The sequence below is a fragment of the Argopecten irradians genome, unplaced genomic scaffold (assembly GCF_041381155.1).
Source record: "Argopecten irradians isolate NY unplaced genomic scaffold, Ai_NY scaffold_0215, whole genome shotgun sequence".
NCBI lineage: Eukaryota > Metazoa > Mollusca > Bivalvia > Pectinida > Pectinidae > Argopecten > Argopecten irradians.
In genome coordinates, this window is record NW_027187682.1 from 2,286 (window position 1) to 25,045 (window position 22,760).

Consider the following 22,760-nt stretch of genomic DNA (forward strand, 5'->3'; position numbering starts at 1 on the left):
TATTTCAAATAATATTCTTGATTAGGCAATTTGAATCAGATGCCGCATCACAACTACATTAAATATCCTGCTATGCTATGAATTGTGCAAGCGTGTGTAATCATACTATGCAAACACCTAAAATCAAACTGATTTGCACTGTGGAGTTTTTAACATCAGATAAATAAAACGATTTTTAGTTTCATATTGGGGAAGATCCAGATATATACTTCCATCATCAGAAGGAACTCATTTTTATTTGTATAATCATTTATATAGTGACGGGCATTCCCTCCTCTTCGAGTGGCTGTTCCAAATGGCTGTCAGAACCAAACGATAAAATTAAATTTTAATTTTGAAAATGTCATAAACACTTCATGGGGCAAATATTGAGCTGTGAAAATAATAGTGAACACTGTAAATATATGGATTGAAGTATCTTTCTGGTGGTTCTATCAAAAGATAAAGCTGAGTAGGTTATCAATATTTAGCAAATACTGATACCCTACTCAACTTTATCCTTCAAGGGATTCTCAAGAAAGATGATACATTAATCCTTAATTATAGCTATCTGTATATTATTATTCTCTTTTATGAGCAAGTATATTCAGGGTGTAATTTTCAGTGGATTAATTAGTGTAAACCAATACTTTTTTCTGTTGGCCATCTTGTTGACCAATCACTCTCAAAACGCATCTGCACAACAAGGGCCCTAGGGGAACCTATACATATGAAATTTAAGACAGATCCCTTCAGGATTTTCTGAGAAATAGCAGTAACAAACTTAAGGATTGTTAACAGACAGAAGGACGGACGGTCTGTCCAGATGGATGACACAATGCAGAGGAACGGCGATTTGAATAGCCAAAACAGATACATCTTAGCTGTACCATCAACAACTGTATCAGATTGAACAAGGGTCCAATAGGCCCAAACTGCTCACCTGCTATATGGTAATCATGGTACATACTTAAGACATAAGAATTTCTATGAATATAACCCTGGTGATATTAGGTGTCTCGACCTCTTGGTTCTTGATAAGAGTTGTTAAAAGATTTTAGCCTATTTAACCTCATGTGACCTTGAATAAAGGTCAAGGTCATTTATTTGAACAAACTTGGTAGCTCTTCATCCCAGCATGTCACAGGCCCAATATCAGGTCACTAAGGCCTCTTCGTTATTAAGAAGAAGGTGTTTAAAAATACTTCAACCTATTTGACCCCTGTGACCATGAATGAAGGTCATTCACTGAATAAAGTGTATATTGTAATAGACACCTAAGTATCAGTTTATTGTACCTTCTATATTTCGCAAACACTTACAATGAACAACAAAGTTTTTCACATCGGACTGGACAGGGGTCACTCCATCCACGTTACTTGCCCTACACTGGACAGTGGCCAGACTGTCCCCTTTGGCCCCGGTCTGGATATAGGAACTGGTGGTCACAAACTTGTCACCATCACTACTGATACTTCCGGTCTGAGTTGTAACGTTCACGCCGTCCTTGTACCATTCTATCCGGGCCTGAGGACGACAACTTCCGGTCACACACGTGTACGTCTGACTGCCCCCTGGTGTCACTGTGACTGTGTGACTGACAGGGGGTGTGAAGGTCACACTAGGGACGGGTACTGAAATAAAAAAGCTGTGATTGAATATCGTTGAAATATACAAAGGACGTCCAACAGCCGATGCTTCCAAACAGCAGTAGCTCATATGAGTCTTTGTCTCAAAGAGGCTTAAAAGACAGGATCTATCATCATCAAAAGATAACAAGGGGTATCCTGCATTTCAAATATGTTAACTTTGAAAACCAAGTGTGCTGATTTAATCAGCAAATCAAAACTTTCTATCAGTGGTTACTGACAGGGGGTATGAAGGTCAAACTGGGGGCAGGTACTGATTCAGAAATAAAATAAGGATATACAAGCTAAAACAAGATGCCTATTGGCCTGTAGTCACATAGCTGACATACTTAAGCCATCCATGTGACAACTCATGCCATTTTAGAGTTATCTAGAGGCACAATGTATCATTTTTTCCTTGTATTTTTCAGAGAAACTAGAAAAGATTAACAGACTTTGATATAGTTATGCATAGATTTATACAATAATCTCCTGATTTTTTCCCAACAAATTTGCAACAAGCATGGAACAAATCTCATTTCTTCTCAGCTATCATCGAAGGCAAGGCAAAATTGGAAATCTACATTGAATCAATGCATCAATGTTACCACAAATTTACCCTAGCACTTTAATCATATGGACATGATGACATACAAATTTTGACATATATTTTCAAGATGGTATGATATCTTAGACATTTCAATAAGTCATATAACAGGGTTCTAACTTAAAGATCATGTATTGGAATATTGGTTACTGCAATCATTGAGTCTGCAAATGCAACTGCATTTTTCCTCTATTACATGAAATAGTTTTCTTTTATGACATAATGTCATTAAAGAAAATCATTTCATGTAATAGAGGAAAAATGCAGTTGCATTTGCATATCCAAACCAATCATATTTCATAAACTTTAGGATTAAAATATATTTTTTTTACATAAAATTATTGATACTAAAGCCAGCAATATGAAATAGGTAAACATTGCATAAAAGACATAATTAGCTAACATACCAACAACAGCCACCTGTGTTGACACTGATCCTATCTGTGTGAAGTCAGATAGGTAGACAGTACAGCTGTATGTATCCCCATGTACAGGGTTGAGGATCCCCAGTCTGACTTCATTGGAGGAGAGCTGGCTACAGTCTAAGGTGTAATTATCGGGGTATAGTGTAGAACATGGAGGTGTAGCTGTAGGGGTGACTGTGGCGACAGTACCGTTGTCATTTCCCGTCCATAATAACTGTCCCAGTGTCCCTCCGTCCAGGTCATACGTACAGGTCAGCCATAACACCGATCCATCTGTTACTGTGGCAATGGGGATGGCTGGATATTGATACTCGGCAATGCCGATACTATAAAAAGTACAGATATAATTGTATTGAAACAGAGTTTAAGGCAAATACATATTATTATAACAATTGAATTGTTTTTTATTTTGTTGCTTGGGATAACACATTAAGTTTTTATTTCACAACTGACAAAACAGATTTCTTAATGAGTTTTGGGCCAATTGTAGTACAAGTTTTGGGTAAGCGCAGAAACATTGAATATAAACGCAGAAACACTTAATTCTATCGCCGAATCTGTTAATTTCACCGTCGCATCGGAAAAGTTTGGCGATTCCCAACCTCCGACAATGTAGCAATAAATAGCCGTATACGTAACAAAGTTGGGTAGTTGTGACTGTTACCCTCTGGTGGTTTATTATTCGGCCGTCACGACCCACGGCGGACAGAAAAATACTTAATTTTACGGCAGAAATACTGAATTTTATTAATCGAATTGGAATTCTGAGGAAAGTCTTAATATAAAAAAGGGTTAATACTGCATAAAAAAGCACATATGCTAATCCTGCCGAAACTTCTTAAAAATTAAGTATTCTGGCCGTTATTCTAAGAAGTTTCGGCAAGGATTACTCTAGGTAATACATTTTGGGTTACCAGTGGAAAACAGATATCATCATTTTAAATTTTATCACCTTGGAATCATTTTCAAACATACTTCATAGTGATACTCTTTTTGGTTGATTGCGCGTTGCCTAGCTGTCAAACATTTTTTTCAATTTCTTCGATGGCATTTGCTTAAATGTTTTTTTACGGATTGTCTATACACAGTGTCTCCGGGTTCTGATATCCCCCCGGGGTCTGGAGCTAAGGACTGGTAGCTGGAACCATAAGTTCATCTGTCATTTTTTCTGTGAAATTTAAGGACACAGTTGATGCTGTAAATAATTCAGTAACCCAAATCTAGGGTAGCTAAAATATCATCATCATCTATATCAAATGGCTCCAGGTCACATCCGAAGTCTCCAATCTCTGGAAGTTCCAGGAGGAAATCGCTGTGTATGTTTTCCGCCATTGTCAGTAGCAGACGACAAAATTTCATCAAATATTTTTTTTAAATAATTTATAAAGTTAATACTAAAAAGTTATTACGCTTTTATTATTCTTTTTATAATCCATAAAAAATATTTACTCTTTTAATTTTAATTAAAATAACAAAGTTTATTATTATATACAACAACTTCTCGTTTAAATGTGAATCCTGCAGTTTGTTTACATTAAACTCTACCCAAATTGGAACACTTTTTGATGATAATTGTGAACAAAATTTTATAACATGTGCATAAATCCACAAATAGATGCCTTCAAGTGTTTAATTCATAGCTTGTCGTAAAGCAAGGCAATTTTGAAATAGCATTGAATCATGCAAAAATGTTAACATTATGTGTTTCAGCATTTCGATACGGAAGATACCATAAAATGGAAAATTTTCAATGATGGTTGATTTAAACAATGTATAAGACATATACAAACAATGTTGGAATTCATTCTGAAAAGAAATTTTTAGTTTATTTTATGTCTGTCAAAAATATCTGGCATTTGTCTGCTCTGTAGTTTCATGAAACAGTTTTTCTTTTTAGACAATAAAGTTTTTATTTTTACTGAAAAAACAGATTATGATTTAATATTTTTTTTACATAGATAAATTATTGATACATGTATGATAAAGCACATCAATATCAGAAACAGGTAAACATTGACATCTAACAATTAGTCACAGTTAACATTACACATTAAGTTTTATTTCACAACTGACAAAACAGATTTCTTAATGAGTTTTGGGCCAATTGTAGTACAAGTTTGGGTAAGCGCAGAAACATTGAATATAAACGCAGAAACACTTAATTCTATCGCCGAATCTGTTAATTTCACCGTCGCATCGGAAAAGTTTGGCGATTCCCAACCTCCGACAATGTAGCAATAAATAGCCGTATACGTAACAAAGTTGGGTAGTTGTGACTGTTACCCTCTGGTGGTTTATTATTCGGCCGTCACGACCCACGGCGGACAGAAAAATACTTAATTTTACGGCAGAAATACTGAATTTTATTAATCGAATTGGAATTCTGAGGAAAAGTCTTAATATAAAGGGTTAATACTGAATAAAAAAGCACATATGCTAATCCCTGCCGAAACTTCTTAAAAATTAAGTATTCTGCCGTTATTCTAAGAAGTTTCGGCAAGATTACTCTGGTAATACATTTTGGGTTACCAGTGAAAACAGATATTCATCATTTAAATTTTATCACCTTGGAATATTTTCATACTCCATAGTGTACTCTTTTTGGTTGATGGCGCTTGCCTAGCTTCAAACATTTTTTCAATTTCTATCAGATGGCATTTGCTTAAATCGTTTTTTTTCGGATTGTCTATACACAGTGTCTCGGGGGTTGGGAGCTCCGGCATAGCTGGAACCATAAGTTCATCTGTCCATTTTTCTGTCGTTGGACACAGTATGATGCTGTAAATAATTCAGTACCCAAATCTAGGGTAGCTAAAATATCATCATCATCTATATCAAATGGCTCCAGGTCACATCCGAAGTCTCCAATCTCTGGAAGTTTCCAGGAGGAAATCGCTGTGTATGTTTTTCCGCCATTGTCAGTAGCAGACGACAAAATTTCATCAAATATTTTTTTTAAATAATTTATAAAGTTAATACTAAAAAGTTATTACGCTTTTATTATTCTTTTTATAATCCATAAAAAATATTTACTCTTTTAATTTTAATTAAAATAACAAAGTTTATTATTATACAACAACTTCTCGTTTAAATGTGAATCCTGCAGTTTGTTTACATTAAACTCTACCCAAATTGGAACACTTTTTGATGATAATTGTGAACAAAATTTTATAACATGTGCATAAATCCAGATTTTTCTCTTAACTTTCCACAAATAGATGCCTTCAGTTTTAATTTCATGATTCGTTTACTTGTCAGCAGTGCATATATTTTGAAATACAGAGCTTGAAGCATGCCCATTCTAACCCTGTGTTTCAGCAGGTTCGAGTAACCAAAAATGGAACACCTTCTAAATATAGTTTTGATTAAAAAATGTATAGACATCATAAAACATGTTGGAATTCATTAAAGGAAAATATTTTTTAGTTTATTTTAGTCACATGTCTGTCAAAAATATCCCGCTGTAGTTTCGTTTGTTTTTCTTGTTTTAAAATATACAAATGTATTGTGTTTTTAGGGTTGTCGCACGACGTCATTTCCCGGATTTTTTCACAATTTCATTATTTTCGTTTTTTATAAATACAGATAATAAGCAACTTGAAAGAAAATGACATCTAAAAATTGTCACAGTTACTATTCAGCACCTTAATTTTTGTTCATGACAGTGACTGGTGGTTTAGATTGTACACGGAAAATTCTGTATCTGTATTCTGAAATTTACAAGCAGCTTCACAAATTACATATCCACAGTAAGACTGACAGTTAGCCAGGGTACATACCAACAATTAATGAAGTTAGTTTTGTTCAATTGCAGCACAGTAATGAGTTATAGGCTTGCAAAATATCACTGGTTAAAGCCTTAACATGAACCTTGATAAACAGTTTATCAACCAATCTCTCAATGGGCAAACTTTAAAGAAAATTAAACGAGGGGAAATTTTTAGGCCTAACTGTATCGAACCACCTTAAGAGACAGATTATTCGGTCTAGGCCTACAGTACTCAGGTATAGTAGCTTACTGTACATGTAGGCCCTACATTATTATGACCCCTTATATTTATGCACTTACCGGTCATCATACAAGTAAGGAAAGCTGCACTGATGTGAAATTTCCGTTGTTCACTGAAAACAATCATATTTGCTCTGTATTCCGCTTGTCTAGAACATGACAGAAAGGTTAACAAAGGATCTATATGACCATTTAAGACTCTAGTTTACACCCGGAAGTAGACGACTAACCTTATATTTGGAGTTATCTCCCCGAGCGTACAATCGACGATCGGGTAACTTGTCTATCTAGATCTGCTAGGAACAATTTCAGCAAAGTGAAGGTATGTACTTTTTATTTAGAGATTAGAATACATGATCATTGTCTTAAAATGTAAGCTAGGCCTATATTTTGACGAAGGTGAAGAAAGATACACAGTAGGCCTACATATACAAAAAGTGTCGACCTCAGGGCTCAACATCTAAAATGTTACAATGTTATTCTCTCATCAAAACATCACCAATACACTGTGTACAGCCAATAAGCCCTTGGATTCATTCGGAGAAAGTGTTTTTTTAAGCTATCAAAGTAAAAGAATAAGCTTTTAAATCTTAAGTTAACATTACCTATAATATTCTAACCCATAGAATCTACAGTTTTTAAGCTTGGTACTGTACTGTATTTCCAAGATGGAAAGGGCGCAGCTCGGTAAACAATCAAAGTACTGAAAGTACTGAAGCTGTAAAAATTCTGAGTGAAAGGCGTTGATTCGAGTGTTAAAGATTGATAAGTAAATGGCTATAGTATGAGTATGTATAACTGCAAATTTGAAAACGACCTAAAGAAGACATAAGTTATAACCTATGCCTAAAATAAAAGAATTATAAAAGAAATTGATCAAGAGATCTATTTCACTATTACAAGATTAACTATATCTTGTAATAGAAGTTCAAGAGTACTCTAGACTCTTATATTACAAACTATTTATGGGAATTGATCAAGTGATCAATTCCTATATTACAAGATTCAACTCTAAATATCTTCTAATAATTTAATCCCTAATATTTACACTTGCTAGGCTTGTTCACTATACGCAAGTACTAGCCGATTTTGTTTACCATAACTGCATGGTAACATTGAACTTTGAACTTGCGTATGAAAATGTTCTATGCAACGTAAAGGGGCTACTTTTTTTTTTAAAAGAAACACATGGCTTTGTTTACATTTTGACACAGGATTACATGTATATTGTTGTTTTTCATAGAATTTTGGGAAAATGTAAACAATACATTTATGTTTTATATTTATATATGATACCAACATTTTTTTGAATTAACAATTGTATAAAGAAACGGGAAAAATATCTCAACCGGGGCGACGTGCAGTGCTGTCAAATGTAGACATTACCTCTGTGTCTGTGTTCATCCTACGATCGCGTCTTTGGGGTGGACGGGCTTGAGACCCTCTGACAGAGGTCAGTTATAAACATATCCTCTTGTCTTTGTTCTTTGAGAATTTAATCATGTGTGTTATAAAACATGCACCGCTAGTAATCCACGTATTGACAGTTACTGGTCACCACAAATACATTGTACCCAACGAACACAATTAAAGTGAAAATGTTCCGTCTGTAGATGGCGATGGATCTAAGCTTAGATTATATAATCACATGGCTCCCAAGGATGTAATATCGTCAAGTCAGATGACAATCTCAAACACGTTGAGCTACTTGAACTTGATCTGATGAAATTTTCTCTGAAATTTGCTTTGTTTGTCATGAAATTACAATGAAATATTGAACTTTATTGTCGTCGCGGATGAATAATTCTACCTTACGTGAAGAGTAATTTTTCGCTGTTCAATTGAGTAAGCTCCTCCCACTTTTGACCGACTTTTATTGAATAATTACGTCAAATTCAAATGACGATTTTATAGCATAAAATATAAACAAAAAAGTCGTATGAGTGTAAATATAGGGATTGGATTGCGCTTTTATGTTAACCATGCTTGTATGGAGCAATTCCTCTAAGCATATGTTCTATTGGGCGCGTTATTGCATTTAAACAATAGACGATTTGTATTATGAGTAATGCCAACTTTCTTATAATCGATATAAGGGAGATAACTCCTGTAGGCCTAGCTACTAATGTGTCATGATGAGAACCAAAATGGCGCAAGAATACGTATCCGATGCCGGGAGGAGACATTAAAAATCACAGTAATCACTCCACCTTTTATACCCTCCAGGCATCCACATTTCCTTATATGGAAAAAGTGGAGGCAATGTGGAGGCAAAGTGGAGGCCCTCCAGACTGTTTACAACAATAACAGTCGTACATTGCTGACGTCACAATAAAGGACCAAAAATGAAAGCACAAAGAAAATGGTATACATAGTGTAAACCAACTGTGTATAGTTACAATTAAGTCTCTGATTCCATTTCCGAGCCATATTTAAAAATGTACACAAAAACCAGCCGGAACGTCAGCGTCAACAGTTTCATCGTGAAAGCAGTACAACTGCTCGGACCGAATATGTCTTGAAATCGGCCGTTGTACGCCACAAGTACGTATTAAACACATACATTTTTAGGTCATTCTTATTCCTATTCATCGGATATCATGCTGCAAAAAATGACACTGAAGGCTCAAAGCTGTAGATTTTAAAGAACTTAAATAGTGTTTCCAATCAAATCATCATAAACACTGGGGTTGGAATTTTTTACTCATTTCTTACATTGATCTACGTTTTCAGACGATGTTTCATTCAGGGATTTTCTTTTGGTGATAGAAGGACTCACAAAGAAATCGCTAATCGTACGCTTTTTAGACGGCTCCATGTTTACAACAGCGGACAAGTAAACACCATTTGTGTTACACCTTACGATCTTTAGTGTGTGATAGCGCCCATAATCAAATAGCGAAATTATTCAGGTTAGGAAATAACCTAGATCGATGGGTCGTCATTATCAGCCAATCAAAATGCAGGGAAATTGCCAGTAGTAACCAGCTTACAGAAAGATAAGGGTGATGTTGTATCATCATTTCTTCCGTTAGTTTTAATATATGAATTATAAATAACAACTGTTTTCATTTTTTACACCCATTTTGTTAGTTTTTACACCCATTTTATCGTACGTGCAGTGTACCCTTTGCTTCCAATTTGTGTATGTGCACATTACATTTGATGCATGAATCACGTACACTTGTACGTAATGGGACACGCTGATTACTTATTTTCTTACTTTTATACAAATTTCAGAAATGGCATTACTGGTAACTGCACTGTTGATGACCCTAATACCTTTGAATGGTAAGTACATTTTCAGGTTATCTGACCCAAAGGTCATTGTTCTTCATCAGTCATTGTGTGCTATATCTGTAAACTTTTCATTCAAATAACTTCTTCGGTATAACCAAAAGGCCCAGTGTACTGATATTTGGCCTGTAACATGCTAGAATAAAAGGCTACCAAGATTGTTCAAATGTTTGAATGCATATGTCTGTCTGTCTGTCCGGTTTGGTTTCCAGATGATAACTTGAAAATGAATTTATTGATTTTGATCAAACGTTACGCAATGGAAGCATATGGGAAAATTCAGCTTGGGATTGAATTTGGGGTCAAAAGGTGATCAACTACAAAGGTCACAGACTCACTGTTACTAAAAATAGATTGTTTCACATGTTTCCGGACAATAACTTGAGAACACATCAACGGTATTTGTTCAAACTTTATACAATGACCTAAGGAATTATGACTGGGAATCCGTGACATATCCCTGCGGGATCCTGGTCAATGCTGGCGGGATCCCGGTGAGATCCTGGGGAAATATACAAGTGAATCCTATCTTTTGCAATATTGATTATAAATAATTTTGCTTTTTCAATGAACAAAAAAAGTGATATTTGTATGCAGTTCTATTTCAAACAAAGAATTAATACTTTTTATCAAATAAAACTTGAGATGTGTTACAACAGCTAGAAATTAACAAAAAGATTCTTATCAACTCAAGCCTTGACCTTCAAACGTTATTGAATTTTGAATTACATTAAAGCTTTGTTCTACTCTTATACATACAAATAATTGCCACCATTGCCTGTAACTTATTTACCAATGAATGACTTTGCACTTTCATCACTCAGAAAGATCATGCTTAAAGGTTACGGGTCAGTTCTATTAAAAAAAACAACATTACTATGAATGCAATCTAAAATCTTTTTTTTTAGGCTTATAAAATGACTTTGGTGACATTATGAAACTTACCCAAAATGCTGATGTCCTAAAATTCACAAATAAATGCATAAAACTTTTACTTCCCAACTTGGTAGCCTCGATCTTAATTTTGAACTGTCCTAACACAAAAGAGTTCCAAAAAAGGGGAGTAACTCTTCTGTGACAAGCCGGGATCCCGGTCATTTGAAATCCCTGCTGGGATCCCGATTTGTCCCACCGGGATCCAGGTTTCCTAAACCGGGATCCTAGTTAGACTGTCAAATCCCACCAGGATCCTGGCTACATACGGTAAGTCCTTGAAATTATCAAGTATAAAAATCACTGTTTCAATATTTTTAGATCAAACACAAAAATAAGTATGCATTTCAATTGCAGGAGCAATCAACATAGACCAAGATGGAGCGTTACTGACAGGATCAACTATTTCCCTTGTTTGTAAAATACCTACATTTACTGGAACGGCTGGATGGAAGAATTCTGCTATTTCTTCTTCAACTATTCATTCCTGTACCAGTTTATTTTGTCTACCTTCAAATCCCACTTACCCTCGATATTCATTTGCAACTACAACAAATACATTTACATTAAATATCACTGGTGTAACACTGGACGATGTCAACTGGACTTGTGAACAGGATATTCCGGCAGGTTCTCATACAGTATCACTTCAACTAAAAGGTAATTATTAGAAGAAAATTATTCTTGATTGTCCTGTTAGCTTTTTAGCCCACTATCATAAGATGGTGAGTTATTCAAATCACTTTTGTCCATGGTCCATCCATCCATCCATCTATCAATCCATGTATTTTGTGTATTTAAAACAATCCAAAAACATCTGAAATCATGTAACCAAAATGATCTAAAACAAACCTTATAAGTCGGAAAATCACGATCATAGACATGTACCCGGCTGTAATAGTCATAAGATAAGGACTGCTTAAAACCACTTTCTGATCAAACCTAATTACATTATGTTCGAGTCGAAGTCCGTATGAGTCGAATTATTTTTATTGGTCCGTTGAATATCGAGATAACAAGTTTCAATTGTAATTGGTAAAAGCTGTTGTCAGCCATCTTGTGTTTCAAAATGTTTCATAGATATACTTAAATTATGATATCTAATTAACTTACATAATATATAATAATAATTAACTTACATAATATATACTAAGGCCACACCAAATTAATTTGTATATATAGTTCTTCGGGAAATTGAAAAATAAAAATGGAGCGAGCGAGCGATTTTTTTCTGTTTTTAAAAAAAATTTGAATCGGGGATTTTTAGGAGCGAAGGGTTTCAAAGTGGAGCGAGCGATATTTTTTTTAAAACCATGGAAGTAAATATTAATAAAGAAAACACTGATAAACCTGTTTACTGTGTTTTTCAATCATCCTGGATACTTCTGTATATATATGTTATCATGCATAAACAAAACCAAAACTGTAATTTAAACAACAATGTAAATTTTTGATTAAAAAACCAAAAAACAACAAAAAAAAACAATGACCTATCTGATCAGTTAAAACAAAAAAACATATTTTGTTTTAAAGTATCATAAGAACAATCACACATGTACATTAAAGGTACACCAAACTTGACTAGATTTTATAAATTTCTTTTCCATATCAGATACATGTAACATCACCTACCATGATTTTTCAAAGTACAATATATATCACTATATAAAGGCGTTTTTTCTACATCAAGAAAAAATTACCAATGATTTTCCAAACAATCCAGTAATTTGATGCATACACTCATCCATGGATATCAAAGACATAGCGTCAATGTACATGTATAAATTAATAACAAAAATATCAGAATGAACACAAACTTTCAATTGAAAATCTAATTTATACAATTTACCAGGAAAATCTTTTATTTTTTTGCGCAACACATACAAATTATGTTTCATGAGAAACAAATGATAAAGATTGACTGATTGTGAAAAATTCAGTTGTCAGATTTTGACTATAGCTTCACTATCGACTTGCAAGGATTTATAAGTGAGATAAACGTCCTTGCTTTAAGCAAAGGTATGGATGAAATGAAAGGAAATACCGATTCATGATTCTGTATTAAAAACAATGTACAAAAGAAATAACACTGCAGCTCATTTGTTACAGAAATTCATACTTTTTTTGTGAAATTTCAATCGAGTCATGTCGTGGTTTGTGGATATCTTGATTGCTCGAATGTCATCTAATCTCATGTCCGATACAGCAGTATATAGATTTTACTCGAATTAATGTCAACAAGACGTTTAAAAAGATCAACAAAAGTTTCATCATTTTCGGCCTCGATAGCCGTGTTTGACATCAAACATGTTGGGCCTCGCCGAACGGTAACAATCAAGACACCCATAATCGAAAACGAAGTGCTGAGAGTGAAGATTACGAGAAAGAACAGATGAATGTCAACAACATGAAAAGGTCCACAAATGTTTCATTTTCAGCCGCGATCGCGATCAAATAGCAGCAAGGATGCTGGGTCACTCCGGATGTTCATCACTCATCACTCATCGTCCAAAAATTAAACATTAAAAGTTCAAAAGCATGTTGGTAAATACGATTTTTCCCTCAGCGCTTTTCTCTTTACACGCCATTTTTTGCAATTAATTCATCTATGTCAGACAAAACCTTCACGGTCTCCTTTTCCACAATGTAATTCAAGCATGTCCAAGCGCCAGTAAAACACTAAATGACTTGAATGACGGAAAAATAAATCCGGAATTTTTTTCAACGTGCAGTCGCATATTTTTTATATTTTGTTCTCGAAACCGAAAATTTACGTGCGCTGCTCCCGACGAACTACAAATTAATTTGGTGTGGCCTAATAATAATAAAAATACTGTTAGAGGTATATTCTTGATTCCAACTGTTCTGAAATCAGAATGATTTTTTTGGTGTTCCAGCAAAATTAATGCATTTTATTTTTTCTTACTTCTTGAGAAAATCAACTTTTTATGTTCCTGTTCCCCCGATGCAAAAAATCACTTGGAAGGTCTTTATCACTACGGTGTTGATTCCGGTTGAAAACAAGCGTTCTGACACCCTATGAATTTGCGAATTCAAACTCAACAAAAGTAGCGGAACAATATCAATAAACCAGATATTTTCAGCACTATTATCGAGATTAATCAGGCATAGAACTCGATAACAGGTAATAAGAATTTCCTGTGACAGTTGCGATAGGAAAATATTGCGATGTGAGTAAATAAATGTTTAATTTCTTATTCTGATTACCATTTCTAAATTTGACGATTTGATCCCGAACATTCCAATGACGTCACTTTTTAGTCCTCCCGGATGATTCGACCTTGCAAGCTGGCGTTTTGAAGGAATAAGCATTCATTTGTCGTATTATGGTGGCAACTAGCACTCATATATACAGCATAACACAGTTTAAAATAATAGTGTAAGTTTATCTTGAAACATTTCATTATTTAAACGTCACTTTGACAAACAGAAAAAGAAACCGTAGTCCTAGGCTACAATGTACTATGTAAATCTTACAGCGTTTGTGGATACAATGCTTCGTTTAGTAGATGAAATTCATGAAATATTGCATAAAACATCATTAACATGCTTCTGAAACATCTAATTAATGATATTTGAATTCAACATGTTTGACATTGTGTTTAAAAAATCTATTTTGGTCTTTCACCATCGAAAACCGATGAAACCGCGGTACTGAGTTGCGAGCAGCTATCGTGATTTTTTCGTGTTTTGTTTCTTATTAATTAAAAAAGAAGCGATCTTTGAAGACTTAAACATTCACATGAACTATCTTTAGTCCAAATAGTTTCGGCAATAGCATTCTTTTTTTTTTTATATTTGAGTTGAATGCATCAATTCGGATCTGTTCCCGACATCGACCGTATAGGCCTACCTGCAGTTATCATGATTTTTCATGCAACTTAGTAAAATTTTACGATGCATAAGCAGTAGGCTCGATCGAAAAATACAATCCAAAAAAGATAGTATTGTACAATTTCTCACTGCATATAACTTTGATATTCCATCGTAACGTTATAAAATTCTCCGAATCAACGTAACACGAGCCTGTACTTCGTCTCGGCGAAACTAACTCATTCCTCTCAGGGGTGTCTTCACCGACGTTCGACCATTTCGGCAAAAAAAATCAATAAAATATCAAAGAAAGATTATCCAAGTATATTAAACTTTGTGATTTGTGATCAATGTGTTATTATCATTTTTTCACTTTTCTTCATGTTGAAACAACAGCTACATGCGCATTACATTTACAAATTTTTATTTTTCCTATTAGGAAATACTAAATCATACATCATCAAATATTTGCTATTAAAGATAGGTGATTAAAATAACAATGTTGTCTGCTTCTTATAAAAAAATCACTTTATATAAAAAAAACATAATAAGGCTTAGTGTTAACATGCAGATCTTCTGATCCTTCGATTATCACCACCGACGGCAATTTTTTTTTTTTTTAGCTCGCCTATTCGAAGAATAGGGGGAGCTAATGTTGTCACCCCGGCGTCAGCGTTGGCGTCCCATTTCACATTAAAGTTTTTGAGCAAGTTTTGTTTCGTCAATTGTTTAAGCTTAAGTTATCATAAATGTTTATGATTTTATTTTCCTAATGTGTATGGATGCTGAACGTGATAATACAATCAATTTGGGGCCCTTTAGGGGGTTTTTGAGTCTGTTAATTTGTCATATTTCCATGTTAAAGTTTTTGAGCAAGTTTCTATTTTGTCAATTGTTTAAGCATAAGTCATCAAAAATGTTTTAATTTTATTTTCCTAATGTGTATGGATGCTGAACATGATAACAAAACCAATTTGGGGTCCTTTAGGGGGTTTTTGAGTCTGTTAATTTGTCATATTTCCATATTTAAATAGTAAAAAATTGAAAATCAACTTCTTCTGAATAGGCGAGCTTTGCTGTTCTCCAACAGCTCTTGTTTTTTTAAGATATCATGCAAACATGCATTATTCAAACTATTCACAAAATCTTGTGAGGGCTACATGTACATGTAGCTATTACTACAAAATAAATAATTATATGTCTGAGGATTTACATCGGATACACGGTCAGTATCTTACAGTAGGCCAAGGACGTACATGTATCGTTGAATAGTCCTGTTAGTTTTTATTTTGGTGCGTACATCAGCATACATATGTATTATGTAACTTTTCATCGATAATTTGATCCAGATATTCGACAGTTTTATATTTAGAAATATGAATATGTTGAAGGAACGTGTGTACAAGATAAAAACAATCCATCTCAACTGCTATTCCGGGACCGTGAAATGTACTATTGGTCACCTCAGTCCAAGCACAGGGGCACGCAAATTATTCATCATGTAAAATAATTGCTATCTACGTCATGTCCACATGACTGAAAATTGCGAGGATTCCGCTTATTTGAATAAGTCATTTTCCAGAAGAAAATATGCAAATAACCGGAGTATTCGAATAGGTGGAGATGACATTTTGCACCTTCGTTTGACTTCACACATATGTATGTGAACAGGCAAATAGATATCGATTTGTTTACTTGATAAATACGCAAATTATTTACACTTAATACGAACAACAAGTAATTATTTTCGAAGTTGTAAATCGATTTTAATTGTTTTATAACAAAAAATATTCCAATATTAACGGATTCTTGTTTATGTTTGATGGACACGTGAATCTTTGAGAAACAGCTAGGCTAAACGATCGATATCAAATGCAATAACAAAACAAGATTGAATTTGTGTCTACAATTCTGAACCTAAATAATAAACAAATTTACATACATTTTCCTGGCAAAAGGAACTTATGATCGTGATTAAACTTCAAAGTGCCGATCAACTAGTAGTGTTGTTTTTACACATGTGTATGAATTCGAAAATGGTGGCAGGTGATGAAGCCATGCGTTCACTGGACCTAAATGTGTTTTGAGAATTCTCCCTGTATTGTTGATCTATATGGCGAATAGCTTGATAACATTTCAGAAATTAATGCATATTCATGTAGCAATGAACAACGTAGCAAGTATCTTTTGTATCTTACGTACTGTACGAAACATGCGGTGGTCATTGCACGCCAACTTTGCATGCTTTTATGTCTCGTTCAACGAGACGCTTGATATGCACATGTCTGTCGTAGTCAACAAGACTCTGGTTGAACGAGACTACAATGTACTCATGAATGGCGATTGTTGTAAGGAAGCATGGTTTCTGCAACCGATCGTGAACTAAGGTACGTTACGTTAATAATTAAACATATTTGAAAGTGCAAATGCTTTATTAGATGTTTGAGTCAGTGATATAATAAGGTATGATCAACCGCTGCTGATGTAAATCGTAACAGCGTCGAATACCTTTGCAGATCCATGCATAAAATAACAAGCCATACGATAACGTTAATCTGTCAGCATGATGATTTTTAGTAAAAGCGAAGTATCTTGAAACATTTTATCAGCGAATTTTGCTAAAAATATATTGCAAAATTGGGAAATATTCGATTATATTTTTAGAATTTCCCAAATATTTTATTCAAATAACCGGAGGTCATGTAAAAGTCTATGCAAATACACGGAGTTGAAAAACAAAGATAAAGAAGGAAAAAAATCGGGACCGCAGAATTTTATGCAAATAACCGAAATATTCAAATAACCGTTATTCGATTATGTGGAGTCCTCTGTAATAATAAAAATACTGTTAGAGGTATCTTCGTAATTCCGACTGTTCCGAAATCAGAGTGATTTTTAGCTCACCTGGCCCAAAGGGCCCGTGAGCTTATGTTATGGCACGGCGTCTGGTGTCCGTCTGTCTGTCCGTCCGTCCGTCCTTCCGTCCGTCAGTCCATCCGTCCGTCAAGATTTCCTTTAAATCACTACTAGTCATAGAATTCTGCATGGATTGTAACCAAATTTGGCCATAATCATCCTTTGGTGAAGGGTAACAGAACTTGTATAAATTTTGGCTCTGACCCGGGGGGCAGGAAGGGCGGGGTCCATTAGGGGAAATAGAGGTAAATCATATGAATCGCTATTTGTGCTAGAGTTCTGCATGGATTGTAACCTTTGGCACAGTTGATGACTTAAGCGATTCTTGCCAACAAATATAATTTTAATCATAGCTAAGCTATTCATTGAAAATGTCATTAAAATTCATTAAAAAAAATTAAATAAAATGAAGCCGACAGCTTTTATCAATTATTAAAGTCCCATTATGCTTTCACCAAACTTTGCTAAAATATATATTAACATCCCTTATGAAAGGTTCTTCATTTGGTTTCTTTCCAATGAAGATAATTACGCAATTATCAATTAGTAAAGAATTCTTAAAATAGAACGGGTTGATTTGCATAGTTAAAAATACCTCGTGTATACGTATGTTCGGTACCCGGATAGTAAACAAAAACACGCATGGCCGAGAGAGAGAGGGCAGTTTTGAGTAAACGGTGAGCAATACAATGTTCTATAATTGTTTTAGTATATGATACATATTAGATTTCACAAATTATAAATGTGTCCTGTCAAAGGTTACATATAGTTTATATAAAGCTTAATACAGATTACGTATTAATCGAAAAATAGTGGATGTAAATAGTGAAATGCGTACATGGGGTATTTTATCGTACCAATATAAACACGTGGCCGTGTCAATTTTGGTAATGATCGGTTGATTTTAACTTTCCTCTCGTGTAATAATTTGAGATAAATACAGTATTTATCCCAAACTATATATTGATAAGTAAATATCATGATACTACTAGTCTATTCATAATTTGAGAGTTAGGAGAGCACAGTATATCTAAAATACTTAGAACATACGTAAAGAGTTGGACCAATAGCTTACTATATACATGTATAATTGCTTTCTATTTCTTCTTTGGGTATCTTATAACGATATTCTTATGTCTATGAAATATGTGATAGTACATGTAGATGAAAGATTACTGGAATCGGTGCTAGTCGAGATACGTCAATCTGTATGTTGAGACATGTCTGTATTATATATATTACTTTGCTCGTTATCAACACGGTTACTGCATATATATATATATACGATAGTATACATATCGTATATAACATCTATACATATCTCTTCTCAGTATTCATGTACCCAACATATATGTGTTTGTTAGGACCCAGCACTTAATTGACATATATACCGTTGCTATTACCTCCTTTATTTTTTTTTATCAATTATACATGTAAAAAATTTCTGGTATATATTCCAACCGGGGGGGGGGGGGGCTATATACCGATATACCGATACCTGTCGAGATTTCATTTCTGTATATAATTAACTGATTAAATGTTTCTCGATTACGTTTCGTGTGGTTAGAAAAGGATCATCATACATTTCATCAGAGTATGCGTGTATATATACATCAAGTATTGATTACCAGCTGGTGCACGAGTCTTAATTATTGTATGGGCATTTTTAAATATGCATGTAGGCCTACATTTTTATGTACACGGAGCGAATTAAAGTAATCAAAGACTTGCATTTATATTCGTACAAACGTCAGTATTAGAGTGAACTAAGGGGATATAAATATTGTCAGACTATTTCATCATTAAAAAGACACAACATATATTATTTTGACCCATGATGCTACCTGGCAGACTATCAATTTCCGCCAGTACGTAATTCTAAGTACGTAAGGAAAAGGGAATTGAAACTGAAATTTCTCTAATTTCACGAGTGTGCATTCCATTTTACGCCGAACGTGAATTATGTTTATTAGCATTCAACATATTTGTTTTCATAGAAAAAGTTCGATTTATGGAGCAAGTCTAAAAGTTTATGCGCTAAATAAAATATGTAAGAAAAATAGGTTCGTGATACCTGCTAGGACTTTACCAGTCTTATTAAAACGGATATTTTTCCCATGTTCTCTTCTTTTAATGAAGGACTGATCCAGGGTTTCTTTAGCTTTTCTGGTATACTTTTCCACCAGATTTTAGTTCACTTGATGAACTGTATAGAAATCATTAACTGACTGTTTTTATACTTCATTTCTTAGTACTATTCAATCAAACCAAATTATTCTACATTTTGTACATGCATTCCTTTTCCTGTCCCGTGCATGCAATGAATTATGAGATGATATGAATCACATAGGCCTACATGTGGTTCATTCACAGGTGTTTGGCTCTATAGACATTTTTCTCTCTTTATATACTGACACAGTATCACACACACATATATATATATGTGTGTTTGTGTAGAAAAAATAGAGCCAAACACCTGTGGTTCATATACATGTATCTTTACATGTAACATAAACATAATTATGTTTCTGCATGTAGTAATTTTAAAGTGAATAGTCGGGCAAAGAATACCAGTCTAAATGCGTTCATTGGCCTTCCAAAAGTTCTCAACATATTAATACGACTGTCAAGTTCTGCTTAGTTTCCCAGTTCTGACCATTAAAGTAAAGAAAAGTTGAAAGAATTGAAAGGGAGGCTGTGTGGAAATAGTGTGCCGGGAGGACGTTTTAGAATTCCCATACTTTAAATTAATTTCTTCGTACGCAGACAGATTTTGACGAGAGATTTTTATTTTTCCATTTCAGAAGAAATCATCCTTGCCCGACTGTTCTCTTTAAAGTTCATACTAATAATTTTATACTACAATGTGGATTGTACTCAGTTAGTAATTCATGATCATGATCACTTATCATGGATATATCTGATAATGCCGATACACTGGTCTAAGTTTATGTTCGGTCTTTGATGGGGTAGAACATGTGGGCTTACCAGACTTCGTATGAATGTATACATCGCTGTATTGTTATACAAAGCACTAAAGTGTAAGATCTATATAGCAGGTAATGACATGGCGTGTTTGTGTCTACTTTCATTTGTTTACGAGTTTTGTCGAGCCACCCCATGGGAGGCCTCATCAGGTAACACAAACGTGTGTTCGGTTTCGATGTACATTTCAATAAAGCCAGATTAGGCCATATAGGCATCTATAAATCGTTAATACAAAATACATAAGATCAACAAATAAAATAGTAATTATAATTTTGTTAATTGCTAGCTTTCCATTCAAGAACAAACACTTTTTAAATAGTTTTAACCTAGTTTTATATAGACACTACATGTAAATACATAAGTTACATGTACAACATGAATTTTAGGTCCACGCGTGGAATGCGTGGGTTCGTAACGTGCAGTCGATCGCGATCGAGCAACTTGACCGCTAAATTGTCGTTGTTTGAAGAATTGGTCTCCCTCTTCACCACGTTCCAACAGACGCATGTGTGTTCGTTGACACGTATAAGTTTGGCGAGTTGCGTTCGTCATGCATGATGTTGAAGTTTGTTAGGGAAATCCCACTTTTTATGTGCCTACGCATGCATACTAGATTGTTTTGGCTCTGGGGCGGAACTATGGATTTCCCCCTCTCCGAAGAGGGGTTTTCTATTGTTTTTGAAAAACATGGAAATGTTGGGCATTTTTTATTAGCGGATATTTTCATAAGGATATATGCTCTACTATTCAGCAAAGTTTGGTACTTTATGACGATATTTTTTTCACCCCAAAACATAATGGGGCTTTAACATTTGCAGTAACCCATAAAATATAGGTAGACACAAGGACTCTTTATGGATTAGCTTTCATGGTATAAGATTTTGATTGGAAGTATTGTTGGTGACCATGTGTAGATGTGCATGCAGGTTTTTGTTTGTCCAAATTTTAATTGTCATGGTAACCAGGTCATTAAACACAGGTTAATGTAGAAAACTTTTGTCTGGACAACTCCTCCTAAGCTACTGAACCAATTTCAATGAAACTTGGTAGTATTGTTGAGGACTGTGTAGATGTGCATGCAGGTTTTTGTTTGTCAAAATTTTGGTTGCCATGGTAACCAGGTCACTATACGCAGGTTAATTTTACACTTTCCTCTTACACTACTGGGTCATTTTCAATGAAACATGGCAGCATTGTTTTGGACATTGTAAATATGCATGCAGTTTGACAATTTAGTTGCCATAGTAACCAACAGCCAGGCCATTTTACACAGTTTAACTTTGTATGGACAACTTCTCTTACACTACTGGGTCATTTTCGATGAAACTTGGCAGTAGTGTTTTGGATCATGTGCAGATGTGTATGCAGGTTTTTGTATGCGCAATTTTGGTTGCCATGGTAACCAGGTTTCAGGTCACTATACATAGGGTGAAAATCCGCCCACGGTGTATGCAGGTTTTTGTTTGCGCAATTTTGGTTGCCATGGTAACCAGGTTTCAGGTCACTATACATAGGGTGAAAATCCGCCCACGATAATTTTTTGATTTTTGAATTTAAATTAGTTAATTGCATTATTACACCTATGTCTATAATACTTAAAACCTGATTGAACCATTATTAGGACTACAGTGCCCCCTATAGCTACATTAACACTGGTAAATTTAAAGCCAATTGGGCCTTTTACCTGGCATAAGTCTTAGTAAAAACACTTAAATCATGTTTTTCTTATGATTGAAAATACCACATAAAATTGCCTTTTTAACGACATCATATTTGACTGTATCCAATATCATATTATCACAAATGGAACGTAAATATCAAATTTGACAGAAAATACGACTTTTTGAAGTTTTCAATTTTTCGTTTGAGCAACAGAATAAGTAAGGCACTGCTCGAGTACCCTAAAATTTTGATGTTTAAAATTATATTCAGGTTATCATCGTTTCACCATAAACAGTTCAAGTTGATTAATCACTGGATATGCCACGTTTTTTTTAGGTTTATTTCGTCTACCCCCTGTTTTTTCCCATAATATCAAAGTACTGAGAGTACACTGTCAAATATAACCGACTATGCTGTAAAAGTAGAATGTGATGATGAGTTGCGTATTTCAACCAAACCTTGAAATTATCATCATAAACTCA

General features: G+C 34.5%; 2 protein-coding genes across 2 annotated transcripts in view; one reads left to right on the plus strand and one right to left on the minus strand.

The window, feature by feature from the left end:
* Positions 1-1,301: 1,301 nt before the first annotated feature.
* Positions 1,302-3,619, minus strand: LOC138312121 (cell adhesion molecule 2-like; the record flags this gene model as incomplete). The annotated part of the gene is made up of 3 exons (XM_069253160.1): positions 3,615-3,619; positions 2,622-2,965; positions 1,302-1,613 (listed from the first exon to the last, which is right to left on the minus strand). Coding segments are annotated over exons 1-3 (661 nt in total), but the record flags the coding sequence as incomplete, so codon positions are not given.
* Positions 3,620-6,891: 3,272 nt separating this feature from the next.
* LOC138312122 (uncharacterized) overlaps positions 6,892-22,760 on the plus strand; it is a 58,909-nt gene continuing 43,040 nt past the window's right edge. Inside the window, exons 1-3 of the mRNA XM_069253161.1 lie at positions 6,892-6,970; positions 9,889-9,939; positions 11,236-11,538. Of these exons, the coding sequence (XP_069109262.1) occupies positions 9,891-9,939; positions 11,236-11,538 (352 nt within the window). The 5' untranslated portion in view covers positions 6,892-6,970; positions 9,889-9,890. The remainder of the gene's footprint in view (positions 6,971-9,888; positions 9,940-11,235; positions 11,539-22,760) is intronic.